The sequence below is a fragment of the Hyalella azteca genome, unplaced genomic scaffold (genome assembly GCF_000764305.2).
Source record: "Hyalella azteca isolate HAZT.00-mixed unplaced genomic scaffold, Hazt_2.0.2 contig5320, whole genome shotgun sequence".
NCBI lineage: Eukaryota > Metazoa > Arthropoda > Malacostraca > Amphipoda > Hyalellidae > Hyalella > Hyalella azteca.
The window spans coordinates 259168-284695 of NW_025935514.1; the positions used below are offsets into that span (position 1 = coordinate 259168).

The 25528-nt window shown below is 39.8% G+C and overlaps 1 protein-coding gene across 4 annotated transcripts in view; it reads right to left on the minus strand.

Annotated features, from left to right (window-relative positions):
* Nucleotides 1–23891, minus strand: part of LOC108674263 (leucine-rich repeat flightless-interacting protein 2) — a 45497-nt gene extending 21606 nt beyond the window's left edge. For 2 of the 4 annotated variants that reach the window (XM_018162202.2, XM_018162203.2), the window contains exons 1-3: nucleotides 23527–23891; nucleotides 22087–22140; nucleotides 19639–19729 (exon numbers count right to left, since the gene is read on the minus strand). In XM_018162202.2, coding sequence (XP_018017691.1) covers nucleotides 19639–19729; nucleotides 22087–22109 — 114 coding nt within the window. In that variant the 5' untranslated portion in view covers nucleotides 22110–22140; nucleotides 23527–23891. Of the gene's footprint in view, nucleotides 1–14130; nucleotides 15585–19638; nucleotides 19730–22086; nucleotides 22141–23526 lie in introns of those variants that run through there. The other 2 variants (XM_047880365.1, XM_047880364.1) reach the window with 2 other exon arrangements.
* Nucleotides 23892–25528: the final 1637 nt, after the last annotated feature.

The window sequence follows — 25528 nt, forward strand, 5'->3', positions numbered from 1 at the left end:
AAATTGAACTCATTATTAAATAAAATGGGAATCTTCAGATCGTACGAGGTTCAAATAGAAAGCGGTGAAGATAATTTATTTAAGTTCGGATAAACGCCAAATCACGAAATCGACCTTCATAACGTAATAAAAAAGGTTTTAGAAGACATTGAAACTATGATTCGTTTCCATATCACTTACTTTAGTTATAAGTCTCGACATTACTCAACTTTCGATTGCATTGATTCCATTGAGCAATACAGCAGCAACAACAGCCTCTAATAACGAATACTAAAAACTATATAATTAAGGAATGATACACAACTCACTTAAATTTTGAGTTCGACCTCAAAAAAAGCGAGTCATGCACGAGTGCGATTACCAAAATTACCCAGGCGGCGTTCGTGCGAACGCCACGAAGCGGGACTCAATAACTGCGTCGAGAGTGAAGAAACGTGACCCAGACCGAAACAGGAGTAGAGCAACTTGACAGGAAATGAAGGGCGTAGCTCGACAAGGGACATCGGGAGACAACAGTGCAAGGCTGTCCAAGAAATTCAGCAATGCAGCACGCGTTGTCAATCAACGAAGACAGGATGTCCACATATAGAATGTAGAAAAGAGAGTTGGGAAAGGATGACGCATAACTTTACAACTTCATATCTAACGATGGCCATTAACATCTAAAGGAATAAGTCATGCTTGGTGACTTACTGACGACGAAACATGTAAAATTGGTCAATTATCAGATACAAACCTTCACAATGGTGTATTTTTCAATAAGGTTGAAGGAAAAACAATGTTGCTTACTTAAAATATCAAGTGATGCAAAACACATTATAAATTGTATAGTAAGAAAAGAGCATAAAGAATCAGAAATGGAGCCCCGGCACTGCGCGTGGTTTATCGGTCACTAACAATATCGCGGTGCACATTTCGAGGCCTGGAAACACACGGTTGGTGAAAAAGTGCGGCTGAAGTAGCGGGTTTCTCAGCAACTCATTCGTTACAACAAAGAAAATAAAAACACGTGTGCTGCGGAGCGCACATTGAGTCATCACCGCTCGCACATCGCGGTTGGCAAAGCGGCAAAAAAAGACGCGTTTTGCCGGTTTTATACACACATTACACAAAGTTCTACAGGGTTCGTTCCCCGGATTCGATAATGTTGACTCTCTTGAAACATATTCTTTGAAATTTCATATCAATAAAGGGATGCATTAGCACCTAGGAGCATCAACAAAGATACAAATAAGAAAACAAAGATTACATGAGCCAGAATGAACGTGTCTAGACAGAACATGGGAAAATAACGACCATGACACATGGCACCTAGTGAGGTAAGCGAGAATGTACGAAAACGAGAACGTTTCGCCCGTCAATGCCAGAAGAGAAGGAATGTTACCTGGAGGGACAATAGCGTGCCGGGAGCGCTTCTCACCACGCCCATCACCGTAGAGAGAACCACAAGGCACGCACATACCTTAGACCTAAGCGCCGCATTTAATAGTACAATCAATATCAATAATAATGATGGCATCGCAAAAATTTCTACGCACAACTACCAAACTCAAAAAAAAAATAGTTAATAAATTTCAATCCATAACAAACAAAATATGAATGCAAGAAATTTGTTGTACATAAAACTGGATAGCTATCTTGCTGTTTTTATCAAACTAAATTTTGTTGAAAATTTATTATATTTACTGTCTTTTTTATCATACTAAAATTTTGTTGGAAATTCATTTTATTTACTGACTCTAACTCATGAATTTAAAATGTTTTAAAAATAAGGTGTCAATCAGTTTTAACATAAACACATCACTGATGAACCCTGAACAGGTGAGACGCTATGGCGCAATTCAATTCACATGAGGATGCCCGCGTGGCAGCGGCACAAGAAGCAGCTCTGGCATGACCCAGTTCAGGACTCGAAGCAACGGCGTGGTAGGCCTCTGGCTCTCTGCGAGCCGTGGCAGTCCATCACACGGTTAACATACGTACGCTGCATTACGTCGACGTGCATCAAACCAGCATACTCGACACCTGCATTATGACAGTGGCCATAAGCATCGAGATGAAGCGAAATAATGCAGAAACATCGGTCCGATTGATGAAGCATCGTTTTGACGCTGACCAAATACATATCATATATAATTACATGGCAATTAGGCAATTATCCTTTACCACGAATAGAACGCATTCCCATTTCAAATTAAAAGCGTCAAGCTTAGTCAACAAAAGTTCTCAATTCCGAGAGATAATCATCTCAAGATTATGTGCATTATTGGTAATTGAATTTCGTAAACAGATTATAACAAGTAGCAAAAAAATCTCAGGCATTTACAGCAAGATTTTTAATTTAACGCACTTTCATTATTTCTAGACTTTAGAAAGAAAATGTCCAATCTTCACAGACCGAAAATAGTAAGAGTAGATATTCACATAAAAAATTACATAAATATGACAGAATTGTCTACAACTACCACAGAAAGCTTTCAATTAAAAGCATCACAAGTTCAGCACGGGGTACATTCTTTAACTAATGATGCATCAACAAAATTTCTAATCAATTTATTAACTGGAGATTGATTTGATCCTTCACAAGTATCACCATGATCAATGAAGTCGTCTGGGTGTCGCAAGGTCAGCTTTGAGCAGCATATTGAATCGGGTGCATCGCGCCGAACTAAGATGAGATATGAACCTAATTTCGTTATTAAAACATTTTTGACGAATATTGAGTTTAACAAAAGAATCGAACACAACATTCACAGTAATTTTGCTGGAATAAAGTTCCACCTGATGAACCAACGGCGTCAACCCTCGCTCGATAAATAATAGGGTCGAGAGTGGAATATATATAGTACCATTTGAAGCAGCTTCCCTACAGTCTGGAGTTGCCATTGGTGCATTCCATCTGCTCAATCTTGCACACACCAGACATAAAACATGCGCAGAATTTGCCTGTATATTCTGAAGCGCATTTCTTCGCAGCAACAAATTCACAATACGAGCGAATTCCCATCGCTGCATTATTCCCGTAATCATTCCAGAATGAACAGAAAAAATTTGAGGGTAACAATATTACACACCAAATTTCTGAAGCTACTTGAATTTGAAGATACCTGTAAATATCGGAAAAATGATTGAAAAACGACAACACAAGATTTCAGTTGACAATTCGGCCAGCCACTTTCATTGAAATTACACTTCTCTAAATTAGGGTGCTCGGTGCTGCAACTCCAACTGGAATGGAAATCAACCAAGTGTGTTCTACGGCACGTTTGTGGCTTGGCAAGAGGCCACTGGATATAGAAAAATATTTATGAGAAGAATCAAGAGAAAACATAGGACCTAATGGCAGAAAATAAGTAGGTATACAGCAGTGTTGATCTCCAACAAATAGTATAGCAGTGCTGTTTATTTATAGAATTACAAGTTTAACACAATTGGATGTTACAATTCAGGAAAAAATGGTTCGAATAATAACCTTGACCACGTTTGAAAGGTTGATTTAGTACCTATATAATATATATCCCATATCAAAAATGAAAGAAAAAACTAAAAAAAAATCAGAAACGCCTCAAGGAGAATTCAACAGCAGATATTTGAATACGATTTTAAAACAATTCATGAATGCTATGACTTTCATAGTTTAGTCACATAAAACGTCAAATAGTAAAAGATTGCGTGTTCGAAAGCAGCCTGAGGCACAGGGGGTGTCGGGTGTGAGTCACGAATGCTTGAGGTTGGAGGGTCCGGTGCCTCAGAGGCAAAGCGCAGGACAACTTTAACGGTCGAGCTTTCCATTTCAGTTTTCCCGCCAGCTGAACCCAAACTCCCGTCACAACAAACACTTATGAACTCTCACGACGGTAACCGATGTATAACTACACAAAACAGCGCTAGTAGTATGTGCAGGGAACTTCTACTACTGTCTTCCAGCAGCAGCAGTGACCCGAATAAAACAGGCAGTAGCTGCCTGCGCATACCGTTAAACGGCCACATCCTTCCTCCACAACGTCAGCGGTTCAACTAACCGAACAGCGACAGCGGACAGACTCGATGTCGAAGAGACTCCACCACTCCTTGCTGCGGCTACCACCCAGGACGCGGGGTCTATTGGAAACCGTTTTGTCTAATCCTGGATTATTGCCGGCATGACTAAACACTTCCCCCCATCTCATGCTAGGCGAATCGCCATACTATACAGCACAGTTTTTACATAAAAAATGCAACAATTAGCAACAATAGAGTCCATTTACATCGCACCAATTCCTTATTCACATATTAATGCAGACGTAGCATGCAAATTTGCATATCATGTCTACTAAACCGTAACAAAAAATTCAAATTAAAATATATTTCTCACATGAATAAAAATGATACTATATCCAGCGAGAATAAACAGTCTAAATCTCAATGATGCGTTAAAATAATGATTAGCAGATTATCTCATAATTATTTGCATTATCATTCGTCAATGAATGAAGCGTTTTTGATGAGATAGTTAACAATCTTTAGCAATGAATGAACCAGTCCAGAGAACCGTTAAATAACAGAAGGTTGTTTTTGACTTGCTCGAAAAATAGCTTTTACCATAACACAGAGTAACATAATAGCGTGGTTATAACATAAGTAAAGTAGTCAACGAAATCAACCAATAAACCCAGAAGTCGATTGGTTACATTTTAGAAGCTGAACATGATAATCTTATGTTAGTTATCTTTGACTGCAATTTTTAATTTGAAATATGAAACTGCAATAACATAGCGAGAGAACGAAGTTAAATGCGCGTACTCGATCATGGCACAGCCATAAGCAATATTGATTGACACGTCTCATCTTGCGTCAACCTTCACGTTAATGCGCACTCACGTGATCTTCCTGTACCTATACTTGGATTCATCAACCCGGAACACACAAACATTAATTGGGAACACATCGAATGACACACGCACCGTAAAAGTTATTCTAAATACATGCATAACAAAAATGAACATTTTCAGCATAGAACTTGGCGCTCTGACATGACAATAATCTTAGTGTTGGGATAATTATTGCAAATAAGGCTCTTGCTATTGAGAGCATCAACTATTTAACAGCGTCCATTTTGTATCTGACTATTTAATTTTTTGTCTCGAAAAGCTCTTGTGTTACGATCTTCTGATTCAGGCATCGAAAAGTAATACAGGGTCCGCCATATTTATGGCAACCCATGTTTTTTGTTATTTCTCAATGAAACAAACAGGTGCATTGTTAATTTTTCGGATGAGCTAGTAACCAAGAATTACCTAAACAATTCTCAGACATATTCATTCAATATGACCACCCTAATTTTTAATGACGGCCTCCAATCTACGCGGGTAAGCTTCACAGGAGACTCGCAGCATTTCTTGAGGGATCAAGTCCCATTCTCGTGTCAATTTAGACTTCAAACTATCCAAAGAATCATGAGGTGTTCTGCAGACCCTACTCTCTAAAATAGCCCACACAGAAAAGTCGAGAGGATTCAAATCAGGGCTTCTTGAGGGCCATTCAGTTTTGCTAATGAACGCTGGGATGTGACCCTGAATCCAGTTTTGGGTCATGTTTGAGCCATGTGATGGGCAGAGTCTTGTTGAAAACTCTATGGTGAGCCGTTGAAGTGTTTACGGGCTCCAAAGTAACGACACAGCTTCCAAAATGTCCGAAATGTATCGCCGACTGTTCAATTTCACTCATGAGGGGACAAAAACAAGTGGGATCTCCCAGTGGCGGTTACCGCGGCCCAAACCATCACGGACATGGGATTTTGACGTCGTGTTGCTGTTCTGGTTGCCACAGATCCATCCCGACTCCAAACTCTGTCATTTTGACAGTTAACGCTTTGTTCAATGTCAAATTTTTTTCTCGTCACTGAACACCAAGTTGGGCAGCGTGCCATCCTCAATGAGATCCAGAATGTGCCGGCATCTTTCGAGGCTCATTCGTTCATGACGGTCTGTTAGTTCATGCCTTGTTTGCATCTTGTAAGGGGAGCCAATTTCTTGTGCAGCCAAATTTGCAGCTGAGCGACGAGGGTTTCTCCTCAACTTCTCCCTGTGTTTTTGACCAATTGTTTTGTTCGGACACTTCGTTTCCTTCATTGATCAGGTCGATGGCATGTTTCACCAGTTTCCTTGAAATTATTTGTCACCTTCCACACAGTTTCACGACGAATTTGGAACATTTTTGCAATGACTGAATTACTCTCGCTCTTTTCATGAAGGGTTACAATTGCATTTCTGTCTACTGCCATATGTAATAGTAAATTTAGACACCTTAGACTTAGACTTCTGCAATATAAAATAGATGAATTAATAGATTATAATAAGCTTCATTATAAAAGAAAAGTCTCTTAGAAACCAATTTAGTTTTATAATAGCAAACATCCGTTGCCATAAATATGGCGGACCCTGTATTTAATGATTCATACTACAATTTAACTCCATAGAGAAGACCCTCTACGAACTACTGAGTCTCGATGCTAGTATACAAGTATACCTGCGCATACGACCCTTGTAGATCGTTCCAATCTCAATGCCTCATGACTCAATATCTCCGGAGAATTTTTAGATATTGAGTCCATAGTCAAATATCGTTCAACATAATGAAAGGAACGTTACCCCTGCCGTATGTTTCAGATCTGCAAATAGTTAGCACGAAATTTAAGAGTTCGTGCAGCTAGCTGGCTGTGAATCAATTTAGACAATTTTCAGGGGTAAATTCCGGTATTACTTGAACATCGAATAATCCAACTATACAAAAAAAAACAGAAATATATTAAAAATGAAAGTCGATTCTCAAAGCAAAAGGTTAAGGCCAAGCACGAGAGCCGAGAATCAAGAACTCTTGTAGGCACAAATCGACACAAAATTTCGTGTCGTGGCGTGCTAACGGTGCATAAATTTCTCGTCAGTGCGCGCTGCAAAGACTTCGCGTGAGCTGCCACTTGCAAGGGTGATTTGCAACGTCATGGAAGACTGACACGAAACGTGCGGCGTCTCCTCTAAATTGTTTAAAGAACAGTAAACATTGGACTAAAAAGAGGGTAAATATCTTATCTTGTTTAAAACCAGTGACAATATAAAAAAGAAAATTGCCTCAAAGTTAGTGGTAAAAGCTAGCTCTTTAGTTCTCGACCCGCGGGCATGTAGTCTCTGGGATACATAAAAAAATGATAAATACTGAGTTTAAAGGAAGTCTTTACGGTAATTTCGAAGCTCCTTTCCTATCCCATAAGAATCCTTCACCAACAGTAACGAATAAATTGTGAGCACTCAGAGTGCAAACATTCTGACAAAAGTGCAGAGAAATGCTTGAGGAACACAGAGGACACGAGGTGGACGGTGCTGGTGAGTCAGCGCGCGTGTACACTGCACATACCGACGGGGAACGATCACTGCCAGATTCCGATACCGAAGCATGGATGCAAACACCAAGGCAAGGGTGGCATTAAAGGTAAAAGTTTTGTAACATCTACATTACCTTTAATGTTTTTAAAAGTTCTGCAACATCACACGCCGACGGTTATGGAAAACAAAAGATAAGCAAGAATACTGAAGGCAATATTAGTGGGAAGATTATTTAGTATACATGTAATGAAATTTTCCGGGGTAATTTGAGAACCGAGATTTTCAACTGGCCTTCGGTACGTATACAGAATCGAGAGCCCACTTACTAGGTCATCCATGCAATTCTATCGCCCCTAGGGTCATGCTCAAAACTCTAGCAAATCCTTAAGAGATGATGTGATATGGCTTCAAATAAGAAAAATATAGCAATGAGTGATCTAAATAAAAACTAAGAGGTAACGAGGGAGGCCAGCAATAGGCAGCACTTCGATTAGCAAGTAATGAGAAAAATATAAATGTAACTCCGTTTAGAGTGATTAATGGCAATTAAGGCTAAAATGACTGAAACTAAACGAAGACGATCGGAAAGTTAGCGTAGAGAATGCAAATAATATAAGTGTTGAAAATAAGAGGAATATTCTACGACCGATGTTAGGCAAAAGGGAATAAAGTACAATGATAATAAAAAATTTCGCAAGGAATGCAAAACAGCGTCTAGATCAGAGGCGAGCAACCAGTCGTCGATAGGCCACATTTACTCATGCAGCCACGAAAAAAAGGTTTAATGCAAAATTGTTAATCTCTTAGATTTAACAATATTCGGCCAACCATTCTCTTAATTTGAAAATAATAAACTTATACTCATATAGCCTCTAAGCTAGTGCAGTTAATTCATTGGTGTGTGGCTTGCACTGCATTATCTTTGTTGATCTGGTGAACTGCAACTACCCTGACAAAATTTAGAGTCGCGTCAGCTTCTGGTAGTCCAAATCAGAAGCTGGCGCGCCTGTAAATTTTCACTTGGTAGCACTGCAGGCATGGACGGCCGGGCAGCACAAGACGCCCACAGTAACACGATGCGGGCGAGGGCTCAGCAGATGCCGCGCCTGCTCTGACGACATCACTCCTGACGTCATCTACGATACCGGCGTGCTGCATCCTGCCTCAATACCGCCTCACGCCTCACCCGCGAGACTGGTGAGGCGCATGCTGCCTCAATACCGCCTCACGCCTCACCCGCGAGACTGGTGAGGCGCATGCTGCCTCAATACCGCCTCACGCCTCACCCACGAGACTGGTGAGGCGCATACTTCATCCTGCCTCAATCCCGCCATCAATTTCCTGTTCATTTTGCAAAACCAAATCTAAAACTTGCTGTAAAAACCCCATATTCGATTTAATGGGACAAGCCTTAAGAATACTGATGATTCTTGGCATAGCCACCGCTATAACAATAAGAAATACCGTTATAGAAGATAACATTTATGAAGCACAAATGCTAAGAGCTAAAGAAATACTTACGCCTGCACTGTCTAGTGATGCGATGGGAGTCTGCCACTCACCTGGAAGGAAGAGTTACTCGTTAAGCAAAACTACACATAATTGAATAAAATTTCAACATTAATAAATTACTAAATGAAAATATAATGTCCAAAATAACTCATCATGATACTTGAGGAGTAATCATTCATTATCTTAACGCATTAATTACGGATAAGAGTAATTAATTAAAACAGACGATGGCATTGTAGGAATTAATAACATCGACATGGATATAGTATAATAGAAAATACCTTTAAGAAAAGGGAAGTTTAACAAAATATAATTATATTGAAAATTTATGAAGAGAAAATACACTACAAGCTTGAAACTAAGCCCTTCGACTGCTTCGAAAACTCCATTAGTATGCACACTACAACTAAACAAATTTATTCATTACGACCGAGCAATACAAATTGCGATTTAGAAAAAAAGAGGGAACTACAGCTTTTGCAAAATAATAGCTGTATAGGTAGCTGAAACATCAGCAACTGACAGGGCAGACATATAAATTGAAGAGCAGCTGCAGCAGCACATTGAAGAGCAGGGCAGAGAGCGTGTAGCTGTAGCACATGCAGCACCAGCAACAGAAGTAAATGCAGCAGCAGCAAGAGATAAGGCAGCGACAGAAGCAGCTACGGCACGTCAGCCGAGTGCACATGACAGATAAGGTGTGTGGCGTCCGGGAGTATCCTAGACTTGGGATAGAAATTGACTTTAAATTATAGCAAGCAGGGAGCGCAGTCATATCAAGCAGGGAGCGCAGTCATATCAAGCAGGGAGCGCAGTCATATCAAGCAGGGAGCGCAGTCATATCAAGCAGGGAGCGCAGTCATATCAAGCAGGGAGCGCAGTCATATCAAGCAGGGAGCGCAGTCATATCAAGCAGGGAGCGCAGTCATATCAAGCAGGGAGCGCAGTCATATCAAGCAGGGAGCGCAGTCATATCAAGCAGGGAGCGCAGTCATATCAAGCAGGGAGCGATTAGAGGAACGCATTCTTAAATATGTGCAATTAATTTGAAATAACGAAATAAGTAGTGAATAATGTTCTTAAAGAACAGTATCTCAAAAATTCATAAGGCAACCCTGATAGACAAATAGGAAATTATCGCAACACCGACTGGCACTGTCTGCACAGTAACGCGTCAAGATCCACCTATAATCGAGCGACAAGCCTTACATACACAACGAATAAAGCGCCAATAACTGAAAGCACGACAAGCAGCGCAAGCAACGTGTCGGTGCTGGCCTATGTATATATAGTGCGTGGCAGTGACGCTCAACGGTCGGGCACCAACCCGGCTACCGAAATACTTCTACAGCCGCCAGCGCCCCCAGCCCGAGTACATACTTACAACACACTTACGACGTCGTGCACTCACACTTACGACGTCGTACACTCACGCTTACGACGTCGTACACTCACACTTACGACGTCATACACTCACACTACGAAGTCGTACACTCACAGTCTTTCACTCACACTTACGACGTCGTACACTCACACTTACGACGTCGTACACTCACACTTACGACGTCGTGCACTCACACTTACGACATCGTACACTCACACTTACGACGTCGTACATTCGCACTAACGTCGTATACTCACACTTACGACGTCGTACATTCTTCTCTAAAAATCCACTTAGACTTCAACGTGAATTATCAACTGTAAACAAGGAATATTCAGAACGTGAAGCAACATCATCAAGTATACATGTTTACTGAAAGTCTTGTGTGACATTGTGTGACGGGCACATGGGAGCTTAACTGCACGGGATATCTTGGTATTGTTTATACGAGAAGAGAAAAAGCAAACGAAGAAACGCGTCGGGGGCACAAGGTCCAGACGTCGCCAGTACATCTCTGTTTCTTGTTTAAAATTCCCTATAACTTAAACGCAAGCCACAGCATATATTTAGGAGAAAGTTTGTGCTTGTGGCTTGAGCCAGAAAGAAAATATAATCATCGCGCTCAAATCGTCAAGCTTATAAATAATGTTTCGGATTCAAGTCCTTTCAAAACAGATTTAAAAAATCATAAAATAGTTAAACCTGAAAATTTTATTCTAAATAATAACGAGGAAAATGCACATTAGAAATAGAGAAAGCCGAACAAAATAGAGGAATCAAAATTTTCCAACTAGTGAATTAAAAAAAAAGATGGAATTCTACTGTTCGTAGAATTTCTGTTGAGTGATAGAATGTTTTAGAGAACTTGAGTATTCACAGAACAGCTCGCACCCTACATGCGAGAGAAAGCTGCAGAGGCCAAGCGGCTGCTATAGTCTCGGAGGGTAGCCAGCTGTGAAGCGAGCACAGACCAGCTGTTTCATCATCACCTTATCAGCCCAAACATTGGCCCAGACATCATATCAATAAAGAATATTCAAACAGCGCCGAACTATTTTCTATATTCAATTTTAATTCCTTTAATATATGTACTAGTTATAGAAGGTAAAAGGAATTTCAAATTATTTTTGCATCAGAAAGAAACCTAAAAAAAGCATGTTTTTTCGTCAGAAAAATTGACGATTTGACAGGATTTCAGTTACTAAAACATAATAGCAAATAATGAAGGCAATTTGGCTCATGATAAGGAAGGGACGCGCCAATAAAAAGAGGAAATACACCTAGCGGAGAAACAAGAGTTCCCAACAACCAAGTTGACAATACAGACATGGGCTTGTTGAATGAAATTTCAGAGTTGCTGTCTACCGTCAATGCCATCAACGTCGCTACAGCATATATGTCACCGGCCTTCAATGGGAACGATCTATTTCGTTAACAAAACTTTACCACAACTTTTTAGAGCTAACGAAAAGGCTTTATAGTTAATATGTGGTAATCGAAAACTACAAATCGTAATTCTGACTAGTATATTATCCTGTTTTTATGACGAGCGGCAAATTCAGTGCAGTAGCTGCTGATCGGCAACCTATGTGTCATTGAAGGATAGGTGGGAGCTGAGAACAACGCTCGTCGCTAGCAGGGCAACGCAGAAAACCTGCAGGGATCAGATAACGTTGGCGCCCGCGGCAAGGCCTCACAGATTCTCGAGATTCCATGCAACGCAAAACAAAACGGAGGATACCAACAAGAGGTCATACGAGGCCAGAGCGATCCCGTATAACGATCCTGCAGCGATAAAAAATTCATGCTACAGGGGACGTTGTTTCAATAAATTAAGCCAGAATCTCACACTCCTTGGAAAGCAACACAAAACCAAATAAAAGTTACAATAAATTCACAGCAAATGAAAAAATATTGTAACTCTAATCTCTCCTTTCAATTGCAATTTAGGTTACCACCGTATGAATTCAAAGTGAGGCAAATGCTGGTTTTTAAATATATTAATGATCTCAATTCATTGGCAAAGCTCCGTAGTTTGCCACAATTTGGATGATAAATGACGAACATGACGAACATTTCGTGTTGAATGAACCAAAAAAGTCTTAGTACAAAATTTGGTTATGAAAGCTTCAACAGGGAACAGAATGCACGTTGTTGTGATCGCCACAGTAGATGAATGCAGTAGATGATTCCCAAGTGTTCGGTTACGGACAAGGATTAGCTAGCAAATGTGAGCTTGACAGTAACACGCATCGCTCTAATGCATTGCATGCGAAACAAGGCACCCATTATACCACACAAGATGGATGCCTCTGGACATCCAAGTTCCGAGTTTAAAGAAGCCTAAATAATAGCAACTAATACATCAGGTTTACTGCAGCACTCACAAATATATGGGTTATACTGTCCAAATAGTGATATTTTCTGAGTCAGAGAGTCATTGAGTCATTTTCTGCCATGCAGAGTCAGGATGGCACCATGACGAAAAGCGCATTGCTATTCGGACAGTCAAACTCTTTTTCTGAGTGATAATATAATGCTTAGAACACGAGTAGATACCATGGAACAGCTAAGCGAAAAATTTAACAGAAGATAGATTATTGTACAGTGCATTTTGGTCATCTAAGTGGAAAGAAGTCTCAACTGAATTAGTGCCTAATTTTCCAGCACAGCCAAAGGGCGGAAACGACGTCTAAACTAATTTCGAAGAGAGATTGGTAAGTATCAGTAGAGTTTGTATCAAGTAAACTACAAAGATTCAATTCTCAGGTGTCAGTGAAAAGTGTGAGTGACCATCACCTGGAGACTGATAAATACTCGCAATTGGAGATGAAAGAAAGTATCATGAAAATTTTTTAGTATAAATTGTCGAGTAATATCTCGCTTTCTCAGAATCGGTATTTGTTAGTGAAAATTGAGAAGAGCCATCGATTAGAGAAGGTATATACAGTTGGTACTTTCTTGCGAATGATGGCGAGCCTCGTGGAACGTGATCAGACATTCCAAATGCGATTCGGTGACACAACAAGCGCGAAAAAATGAAGACCGTCATCAAGATGTCGGACTCGTCGGTCGCTTTCACTAGCTACTACGTTTCGTAATGTTTAACCACATGGAAAGTGTTATTAATGACCTCGGTCAATTTACTGTGTTGTAAAGTTGCATCTTCCTATCACAAAACTGGTCTAAGATGGAATGTGCTGTTTGTTAAAAAATTCTATATCGGTTTAAGGTGTATTCGTTCTTTTTAAAGACTTTCTATCGATTGCTTCATTTTTACATTTATTTACATATTAAACATAATACAAAACCATCACTAAAAACATAGAATGTACAGGAAAAACAAGTAAAATAAATCCACATGAAATTCGGAAAATCTAACGGAAAGTATTAATAGAAAAATATACCCCCAAGAAAGTACCTATACGAAAATGTCACAAATTACAGGAATCCGAAAATGAAAATAATCCAAAATAAATTAATTAATAGTCATGAGTGTCATGAAAGGGTGAGGAGAGGCGATGGTTGCTACAAGCGACACGCTGGCCATCATGTTAGTGGCACACAGAGCTGTGCCATCGCATCATCCATCGGCGAGAGGGCCCCCGCCATTCGTATTTTGAAAATGAACGTAGTCTCATGGCGGATATAACGTATTTATATTATAACTAAATATCAGAGGATAATAGGTTACTTATTTGATTAGGTTTACATATATAGGTACGGTATGTATTATATTAACACAAACTTTCCTTAATACAGTGGCTTTCTCATCTTATGATGTTAATACTAGTGGGAAAACTGCGAAAACGAACCCTGAAAACATAGCGGCTTTAAATCACGAATAAATAATAGAATGAAAAACTCGCCACTCACCGCGTGAATAGATTGTGATTGAGCCAAGCTTGCAGATCGTTCATCGAGATCATTTGTGAAAGCATGGGTCGCGATCCGGCCACGACGCCATGGTCTTCTTCCAGAAATACTTCCTTCGGACTTTTTAAAAGTGAGTAAACTGGCAGTGACGATGTCGTCAACTTTGTCTGGACCGTACGAAGACCGGTGCGGTAAGGGGTTCCTTGAAAGTGAATACCTCCTTGTGTCATCGCGGGGCCCTGAATACGTGGACGATCTATCTAATTCAATCAATCCAGACTTGGGGCGATTGAGTGTTTTATTGGTGGTAGGCACCTCTTCAGAAGCCCCGCTGAAAGAGTAAATACTTGGCCGATTGCCGACAGAACTCTTGCTTTCCTCCCACTGGTGCCGATTTAGAGCTTCAGTTACACGGGCCAAGCCTTCTTGAATCTTCAACAAACCGCTTGGGTCTTCTTCATCGTCACGCCTCTTGGTGGCCTTCACAACCACGTCGCTAGAGTCAAAAGTTCCCAGCGATGACAGAGCACGAGACGAAGATGCTTGCTTCAATTCTTCTCTAGCGGAAATTCTGACACATTCGAGCTCCGGTGACATGCGTCCTAATGATCCGGATCGAGACTTGGATAGACGTTGTGATAATCCTGCTTCACAGAACGGAGATTCAGTTCGATCCACAGAAGATTGACGGCGAGAATAAATAGGCACATCAGCGTTGGAGCGCTCGACGCTAGTGGCGCGCGTCGATGCCAAGAGCTCGCGGCGCTTGCGGCTCGCGCGCTTGTCCAATACGGAACTGGCCATGAAATTGGAAGATCCACAAGAAAGAGATGTCAATGAGGACATCAAAGAGAGCGATAGATTTGACATGCTTCCAGCTCGGTTTGGTTTACTATTAGTATCTCTGACATAACCACCAGGCAAGTATCTGCTCATGACACTGCTTATGTCCTCTTTTTGTACAGAACAAACGACCGACGGGGTCTCAGAGGAAGCTCTCGTTTGACTTTTGGGCGTAGACGATGATGACCAATATCCACTGTCAGACGGCAAGTTCTCATTGCGTTTGCCCAGGGGAAAAAATGATAAAGAGGAATAGGTAGCGAGACCATTTCCGTTTTTTGAAGATGAATAGGATCTAAATAAATTTGCCGACAAAGCAGGAGACGAATATTTCCGGACCGAATGAGCAATGCTTGATGAAGAATACTCGAGGCTTGAAGTCATTGACCTAGTATAGGCGCGTGAGGAGCGACTACTTGATCTTGCATCCATCTCCAAAAAAGTACGAATTCAAACTTGCGTATTATATGTTGATACTTTTTTGTGAACCAATCAAAACCACGTGCCGACCAGCCGTTCCGAGTCATATATGAGCCCACAAACAAGAGAAGATCGAGCGATTGAAAAACCTTGATAACTTCTTTTCTCTACAGCCTAGAGCACTCGAGGTACGCACCGACGTGCCACTCTAAAGCGACTGACGCCGGAATTTCTCGCAGCTTCCTGTGCGAGGGCAGGTAAGCTTTTCTGTGCAACGCAGCCAACCGCAGCGGGCGCTTCCCTCGCGCGCCACGCGACTACAGCCCAATCTCCTCATGCGCACACCAATAACTTGCGAAGACATATGCAACGTCGGGAAACTTAAACAAAGTAGAATAAGAGCGTTTTACAAGAATTACAAGATCAGATCAGGTTTTCCAGCAACATAGGTTTTTCAACAGGAAGAATTAGGAAATAGTGGCAAAAAGGTCAAGTTTAAGTAGGAATTAGAGACGTGATCTGGCACGAGCACCAGAAAGGCCGCTCAACTCGTCGTTTACCAAACTGATGAGCGAACACATCTCGAGGCATCATCAAGAAGCACCGGAGTAAAAAATTTGACAAATTGTCAGAAGCTCAATATTCAGTGCACTATAACTTGAGGCTAACTCAATTCAAGCCTTCAAAATGAGTTAATCATCGAAAATTTGTTGCACTTTTTATGCAATACTTGACCATGTGTTACACACGGTTTTGTTGCACTACAACACAAATAGACATTTAATAAAAAATTAATAACATGAAGTAAGATAGACAAGAAGAGTGTCGAGCAAAATTATTATTAGATTACAAAATACTAAACGTGCTTAGACCATACATTTATGGGTTTTAATTAAAATGTATGAGTATAAAAGAAGATGTTCGTTGCGCATTGATCATATGATGCGATGCAAACTTACAAGAGATGAGTTCAAGCAAATCCAAGCCTAGCTATCCCAGGAGAAGAATGTGAATGAAACACGAGTAGTTAAAAGAGCAAAGAATTTACGTTAGCGACCACTTCCTTGAAGATTGGAACAATTGTGTATCTAAAAGTCGTAATAATCATTGATGATCATTAAGCTCTGAAGTTTGCAAGTATGAATTCATCCTGTCGAGTATAGAGGTGATGTTGGAGAGCGACTCCCATATTTCATCTGCCTCCGCGAGTTGCCTGATGTCCGAGTCTGCAAAACCATCTACGGAATTCGCCAATAATTTGTCGTCAATCAGTTGCATTTCAGCGGCGCTGACGTATTTCTGCTCACTCGTAACTGCGCAGCCACTTCCATTTGATTGGCTTAGAGGCACTGACGAATGCTCGTGGGAGTCACTGCTGTGCCGCCGTTGCACATTGCGGCTGGCGCAGTTTTCGCTTGAAATATCGTTGGCGGTACTAACGCAATCAGGAGCAAATTTGACACATTTACGTGACTTGTCTATTTTATCGTTCATGACACTTCCTGTAGGATCGGAACTCGTTTTCAGACATGATCTCCCAGCCAACACAGGTTCTATCGAGGGATTGTGGCGCAGAATTACTTCTCCGTTGCCAGCATCAACTTGCACAGGAAAACGAAAGGGTAGTGCGTGTGCATAAGGTTCTGGATCTGCTTCATCAACCGTAGGGCCTTTGATGTACGTAGGAGACTCCACTATGCAGTCCGGACTAAAATCATCCACTAGCACACCTTGTGAGTATGTGTTCATATCGAGTTTCAGACTGGTATTACTGTACAGCACATCATCATCATCTTGACTACCATCGTCGTCGTCAGAAACATCCTCAGAATTACAGTAAATTGTTTGGTATTTTTCGTTATCAGATCCGTGAGATATTCTGTTACCTTTTAAATCAGACCGAATATGTCCGGAATCATCCCTATCGCTATTACAGAAATCATAAGTGCACGTATGGTGATCAGGAATTGCAACTCGATGGAAAAAATTCCCATAATCATCGGTGCGGAAAGATCCATTACTTGAATTCGCATCGATGTCGTCGTAGTCTTGGAAGCTCGAGTCCTCTTCACTAGCGTTACAGTCATCGTTTTCAGCACTAGGACTGTTGACTGCCAGTCCTTGGATGAGGTAGAGCGGTACAGGAAAGTTGAAACTAGTCTCTGTGTCAGATTCGTCCGAATGATGTTCAATCGTCGCATCTGTTTCACAAATTTGTTTTTCATTGCGGCAAGAGACAGAATTTTGTTCCAGATTTGGTGACCTAACAATTGATAAATTGTTTATTTCACATCTAGACATTTTTTCCAACAAATCATCGTAATTTACTTTTTGTGTTGAGAAAATGTCCCTAGCAAAGCCGTCTGCAATACTTAAAGCATCGAGAGATACAGATTCGTGTTTAAATTCCTCGACTTTCATTTTAGAACTCTTGTTCAAATTTTCACAGGCGGCGATTGAATGCGATGAAGTAGCCAACCGCATAGCTGCTCCCGCAGTCACCAATTCACTGGTCAATCTTCTCTCGCGGAAAATGTCAGAGATTTTCCCTCTCCATAATATTCTTCTGGAGCGTGGGTAGCTCCGGAACGGCCGGCAGTTGAAAGACGGCGGTAATTCCGGAGGCGGTTTTATTTCTTCCAAGACAGCCGCTTTACAATGAAGCCCTCCGTTAATGGGCGTTAGAGTGCCTATGGTATTGCTACAGGCATTCTGATGAAGCAAGGCTCGGTTATCGACTTGCTGCAGAGATGTCACAGTTCCCGACATGTAATTACGCACTTCTCGCACTGACCTTTCTGTACCTAGAACGTGGTCGCCCATTTGACCTAAGGAACAGACAGATTCGCCGTGGTCATCAGCTATTTTCCGTGATGAATTAACTGATTTCCTGGCATCGTTGCCTTCTTGTCGCCGTGAAGTCTCAGGCTCGCAGGTACTCGTTGATCGAGAAAGTCTGGTGGACGTTCGGTAGTATCGCATGAATTTCGGAGCGTCGTCATCCTTCACGACTCTGATGCCATTCTCTGTTAATATTTTGTGGCAGTTGCCGTTAAATTCGTACTCTCTGCCACGTCTCGTATAGCCACTAGTGAAAATGCGCTTGACGTTATCATAAACATTTCTGCGGCTAGATTCTTTTCGAAAAATTCCCATGATGAAGACATAAATCCGTACACAAGTGAAAAAAATAGAGATCCTAGCTCCAAACGAGTTTCAGCAGTAGCTATTGTAGGAAATAATGCTAAAACTAAATTCAGCTGCGATGGAGTGGTCGTAATATTTCTTATTTTCCACGAAAACACTTGGTCACTGAAGGTAATTTGAAACACCAACTCGGCGAAATAATCATTTATAGAATTTTGAATTACCCGCAAAATTCATCAATCGTGTCAATTGCGAGCGCATGTTGCAATAATATGGTTTTTGACTGCCATACAAGAACGTTAAGGACCACGAAGCGAGTTCGAGGGTATCTTCATTCGGCAGCCACACTTACGAAAAATTCGGGTGACTCGCTGCGCTAAAAATGCCATAAGAATATCTTGCACCGGGCTGCTCCAATGCTGCTAGGAAATAGACTGGAGGGAGTGACTAACAGCAGGTGTATATGAAGAGAGCTGTAGTTGCACAGCTGGAACAACACCTGCATAGCCGTGACTCCATTTCTCGGCTATGTTCTTTATACTTCACTTGTTCTGGGAGTAAACTGGTCACTAGACAAATTCAGAGGCTTAGTTCTACTTATGCTTGACATTTGATGATTTTGGTATCATGCATGCTTTTTCTGTGAATAATTTTTCGATTGTTTGGCCACACAAGAATAAAGCGACACAGATTAATCGAAAAACTCCAGCAGGAAAGCGAATGAATTAAGTGAAAGCAATAATCGAAGCAATAACTGACTTATGAATTACGTACAAGGACAATCCTATACGGGCAATCTGAGGCTGCAGGAAATCAGTTAAATTCAGTTTCTTTCACCTCAAAAGACTGAACTGAAGGAATATCACGCCACTGACCTCGTGACAGCTTTCCGCTTCAAAGTATGAACTGAAGAAGATAATTTTGCCTAGCTTACTTTGCTACTTTTCTTGTACCTTAGCTTTACTAAGGATACAAGAAAATGAAGATCACATTACTGTCAGGCATCCTGCATCAAATCAACAGGAACCTAAGGATACAGGATACCGGTACTAAGGATACAGGATACTAAGGATACAGGCTAATGATCACATTACTCACCTCTTTGGCAATTTTGTCGAGAGCCTCGTCCTCGACAGCGTACTTCTTGCCCTCTCGCCGGCGCGACCCCACCACGCCTCCGCTCTCCATCCTGCGCTCAAGCGAACATCGCCATGTTAGCGCATATGTATAAATTTCAGGCACTGTATGAAAACAGGCACTGGATGAATCTAGAGGTTATTAAATTGCATTGTTAGATGCAGCCAAATGATATTAGAATGAGAATTAGATTATCCATGGTTAGGTTACTTGTTAGGTGCCTCCCCTATGTATAACAAATAAATACTTACTTATTATATACTATTATCATATATTGCTTACACTACAGCAACTTAATTCATGACAACTGTTTGGTACAGTTTGAACTTGCAATGATAACTATGCCTATTATTGATTTGAAGGATCATACGATTTTCTCAGATAATGGATGCACATAATAAAAGTCAGAAAGACACATAGTTTACTAGATACCTATACCTACCTCATTTTGAAGAGGAAAGATGTCATTTTTATCAACTATCCAAATGAATACAAATACAACTCGAATGGAATTAAAAAATTATACTATATTTTCATCTACTTCAAACTCTACTGAAAATCCATAGCATGTTTCCTTCTTATTGCAAGATTTCAGAGTGAATTACCAAGTTCAAAATCATATAAAGTAGGTACATAAAAGAAGCCTAATTAAAGATATAATTTAGGAAAAGTGGAATGCATGAAATTAAAGAGCTTTTCAGAACAGAAATTGAAAGCTTTTTCAAACAGAACTTAACTTTCTTTAAAATTAACATCCAAGATTTTTTACATGTTTAATATTATAACCACAGATCCAGATTTTCAACCTGGCTGAATTCAAACATAACACAAAACTACAGAGCAAGTTACAAACAATTGAAGCAAGCTCATTGCACCACCTCAATGTGTTAGATTAATGATATAAAATCTCATAATTTCCAGAAAATTAATAACAGAAATATTATAAAAAACATAAAAACCAGATTTCAATAATTTCATTCAGTAAACATGAAAGCCAATTTTGAAAAGGGTTGAGTTCACATACATTCATAGGAGCAGCATCGCCGGAACAATACCACGTCATTGAGATCAAATTATGACCACATGAGTTATGGTTCAAGAGGAACAAAACAAGCAGAAATGGATGTACCGGGTAGTGGGTACTTCAGGAATGGTAATATGAAACCTGTATCAACAGATATTCCATGCAATACTTCATGAAAACAAATCACACAGAATAGGATAAGCAATGAATGGTGATATGAAGTTATGGTCAGAAGAATGTAAGGATAATGACATTTTTATAAGATGAACCATTTAAAATAAAATTTTAATACAAATGATTTACATACTTTTAAAACCATTATGGAAAGAAATAAACCCACATCTTGATGAACTAAATTACGCTGGATAAAAAAGTTGGTTTCAGTTAATCCTCTGATCAAGCATTCATTAATTTATATTATTTGGCTGGAGGCTGGAATTCTAGGATAGTGCATAAAGCTTGTCATTTTTGGGCACATGCATGTCCATCTCCAGACTGTGATTAGTTGTGTCCAATATGCTGCGTTCTCATAATTTAATGCACCTCTATAATTCCAGCCTGTCTAAGCCAAATTGTCTACAATATCCAGACATCTCAGATTCATTATGCATTTAATATGTATGAAGACAGGCATTGGATGAATCTAGGTTATTAAATTGCATTGTTAGGTGCAGCCAAATGACATTAAGATGAGTACCTATACCTACATTTAACTGTCCATGGTTATGTTACTTGTTAGGAGCCTCCCCTATTATTGCAATGTATTTAGTTAAACAATTTTTTGTTTTTGTTATATCGTTCATTATAATTATATATGTAAACAAGATAATTTTCAGTGCCTGTAAAGTTTGCTGGCTGTCATTTATTTTTTATAAGAATTCTGTTGGATTTACAATTGGAAGAAAGAAAGAGACTAACAGAATAAAGAAAAAATTATTCCGCAAAGGGATTTCCCATGGGAAGATCATAGTCCAATAGAAAAAATTATCAGTTTCCAAAAAAAATGTGGACTACTGATACTGGAATTGTGGAAATTTCCCTACCATGATATTTGCCATTTAGGTTAGCAGTAACATAAGACTGAGTACAAAATCTCATTTGAAACTAATCTGAGCCTAGTGAAATAAGTCTCCATTTTAGGTTCTATTTGACAAGTTATCCACATTGGAGATTAGAAAAACAACTTTTTGGTTGATGGCAGTACTGACTGACAACTGTTTTCATACGGTAGGTAGCCTAGTAAACATAGCATAGAATTCATTCATTGATTTTTGCTGCATTTCATCATGTATATATAAATTAATAGGAAAATTCACTTATCCTCTTTGCATGCTAGGAAAAAAAGATATTAGTAAAAGCAAGACAGAGTAAGGGCCACACCTCACCAGTCTGGTCTACTCCGTGGCATGGCCTCTCTAGATTGCTAGCAACAATTGGCACTGACATAAGAAAGAACACAGACACCATTAAACAAGCATTTGTAATCTAGAGATGCTAAGAAAGTAATGCAAATAATATAAGTATATAAAGTTATATAAATGGTGATGATAAATAGTAAAAAATAACTTAACATGAGCAAATAAAATAAATTATCTTTGGAAAAGCTTAGAGTGCAGGTAATGAAGTATATACATACTTTGCAGCCTTGAATTAGTCTTATCTTGTGTGGACCCACTTTGTGCATAAAAAGTGTATATTTATAAATAGGTAAGTTAAGCAATGCACAAGTAGCACTATGGACAATGTGTCAGCCATAGTGGCAAAGCAGAGAGCTTTTTAGACTCTCGTTCAAGTTCATTTTTGAGTCCTATATGTAGACCAGTAAAGTATCCTGAATACCTGCAAATTGCAATGCCCTATCATACATAAGAAATTGGTTTAAATTGTGAGTAAATGAGGAAATTAAAAATGAACTGATTCTAAAAAATCTGTGGTTTGTCAGTTGTCACTATGGTGTCAGTTGCATCACCTGGTCATCACAATTGCTAATTTAGAGGTAAATTTTTAGCATTATTACTGGAAATTTGTTGCCTAAACAGGCTAAACTATCTTAGCCCTAGATTGTAATTTTCCTACTTATGAATGAAATTTTGTAGCTTCAAAGTGACCAATTTTTTATGCATTTCATATAAATAGCAGGAATCTGGAGAATCTGACGGCTCCAAAAATGGCAGGAAAACCTCTAGTCACAGCTCAAAATGGTACCTAGATATGTTCTACAAAATCAGTGACCATGCCAGCCTACCAGGCCCAGACATAGCCTTGAAATGCTCCAATAGCCTAGGCAGTAGTAGGTATGGACTAATGGCCATTAACAATTGCAAAAAATGTACCTGAAACTGAAAGGCTGAAGCACAAGCATCAAGAATCAAGATTTTGTAAAAGCTTTAAATAATGAAAATTATAGTGTCAATGGTGTATCCTGCTTGGACTTTTGCTCAAGATTTAAATCAATATCTTATGTATGTTGTAATGTATGATAATGCTAGTCACTAGACAACAGCATCCATTACTTTGCCAGTGCAGCCAATCTAGCTACGTACTCTACTTATATAAGTTATAGGACTTAAAATTGAACTTGAAGATGAGTCTAAAAAAGTTTCAGCTTTGCCATTATGAATTATAAACTGCCATTCCTGGAGTTTTCACATGAGGGCTAAAACCATTGATGGTGGCACCGCTTAAAAGTATCTGCAAGACTGCAAAATGCTAATTCAGACCCCATTCCCATTTAAAAGTATGTAGGCTAACTTGGTAAATAAAAGTCTAAAACTATTACTCTATTAGTCCACAACAAATTGAGGTTATACTTGTACTGACAGTACCTTGAGCTTGAAAGGATGCAGGGTTCATATGCTGGACAAGAAGCAATGACAAACTTTATTCTAGAATCTGTATAAAGTTAATCGCGAGTCCCCAAGTTCGATCGAGCAAAATTCACTTCTCAGCCGTCATGTAAACAGCACAAATGATTACCACGGCGCATACGTCTAGCTCCAACTGTTCACAAAATGACCTATTTACAGTTGACTGCTCTCAAAAAGTGTTCAAAGGGTATTAAAATAGAGCCGGCTATTTGAAAACTACACGATTTTCTAAAGAGATAGTTTTCAGAAGATGGGTTCAATTCTTGCACTAAACACTTCAAAATTTCAGGGCATTCTTACGAACCACCCGGATGTTGGATCTCTTCATAACACACCGTAGGAATAGAAAACTTGTCTCCACTCTCCACTGGTCTCACAGGGAAAACCCATCTATTTCATCAGCTGATCTAAAGATGATCACCTAAATATTTTACTAATAAGAAAAATGTATACTAGACGTGACATATTTTTGCAACGCAACTGGTGAGAAATTCGGTGACATTAAATCAGATAGTTGCATGATAAGAAAGTTTAATGCGACGTTGGCTGAATCGAAAAAAACATACACCAGCTAAACAACACCGTAATGAATAAAGCCCTAATGAATATGTGGAATGCGTAAGGTCCTAATGAAAACGCAGAGCTGGGCAGCGCTACTTTGAATGAAGCGGCCGCTACCTCTACCGCTACTAAAAATTTAGCGGCCGCTACATGTAGCGCGCTACTGCCCAGTGCCCACCTCTGGTAACAACTAACATGTTGACACTAGTATTAGTAACAGGCTGAGGTTGACAACATTACACCGAAATCTTTCGTACAGTTTTATACTGTAATTTATATTATGTATGTATCATGCTGGTTTTTAAATAATATTTAATACTATTAAGTAAAATCTAAAGGCTTTATCTATAAATGTAGCGGTAGCGCTGTAGCGGCAAAACCACGTATCGCTACTTAAAAATGTAGCGGGCGCTACCGCTACAATTGCTTAAAAGTTGCGCCGCTACCGCTACATGTAGCGCGTTACTGCCCACCTGAGCCACCTCTGTGAATACGTGGTGGGGGTGGTGGTGGTGGTGGCGATGACTGGTTATAGGTTAGGTGCAAAGATGACCTCACTTCAGGCAACTGTCGCACCTGTTCATGGCAAAGGTTGATGAAGTTTCTGGATTATTTTTCTTCACTTTTACTTCCTACAGTTCTTGTACAACATCACTAACGAATACGTGTACAAAGTTTCATGGAGCTGCGTTCATTAGGTTGGGAGATATTTCTTGATCATTGACTTTGAAAATTGGCCGTGAGTCCGGCCGTATATCTGTCCGAGACGCGTTAGGGTTAAGGAAGAAATAGTAGCCTAAGCCAAACTGAGTATTAAAGTTTCAGTCATGTTATTATTAGGTAAAATTTGTTGTATAAATGTTCTGCTGGTTTGAATTGCATCGTTGTTGTAGCAACATTTTTTACCTAGGCGAACTTCAGTCATTTGAGTATATATCTTCTAAAACTATATATTTTTGTTGTGCGAGTAATTTTCATTTTTTTACCGTTTTTCTACAAACGAATTATTTTAAGATGACATACACCTACATGATAGAGCATTTAATACCTTAATATCATTGACAAATAATTTACCCGGTTTATTCAAGGTCCCAGAAGGATTACTAGAATTTGAAACAGGAACCAACACCGCGGCCCGCGGGCCACGGCTATAAACTAAAAAAAACTGTGTTGTGAAACATCCATGCGACAACATTTCTTCTCGCTTCGAGTCACCGACATGTGGAAAGGTCTCGGACAAATTTACGGTCGGACCGGCGGCCGGTCTTGCGGCTGAAAGGTTTTCTTAGTGTTTTTTATGAGTTTTTCTAGTTTTTTTGTGTTTTTTAATGGAACCTGTTCCTAACTGGACCTAACCTGCAAGGTTTTTGTTGATTGGCTAGGTTTTTTCTATGTTTTT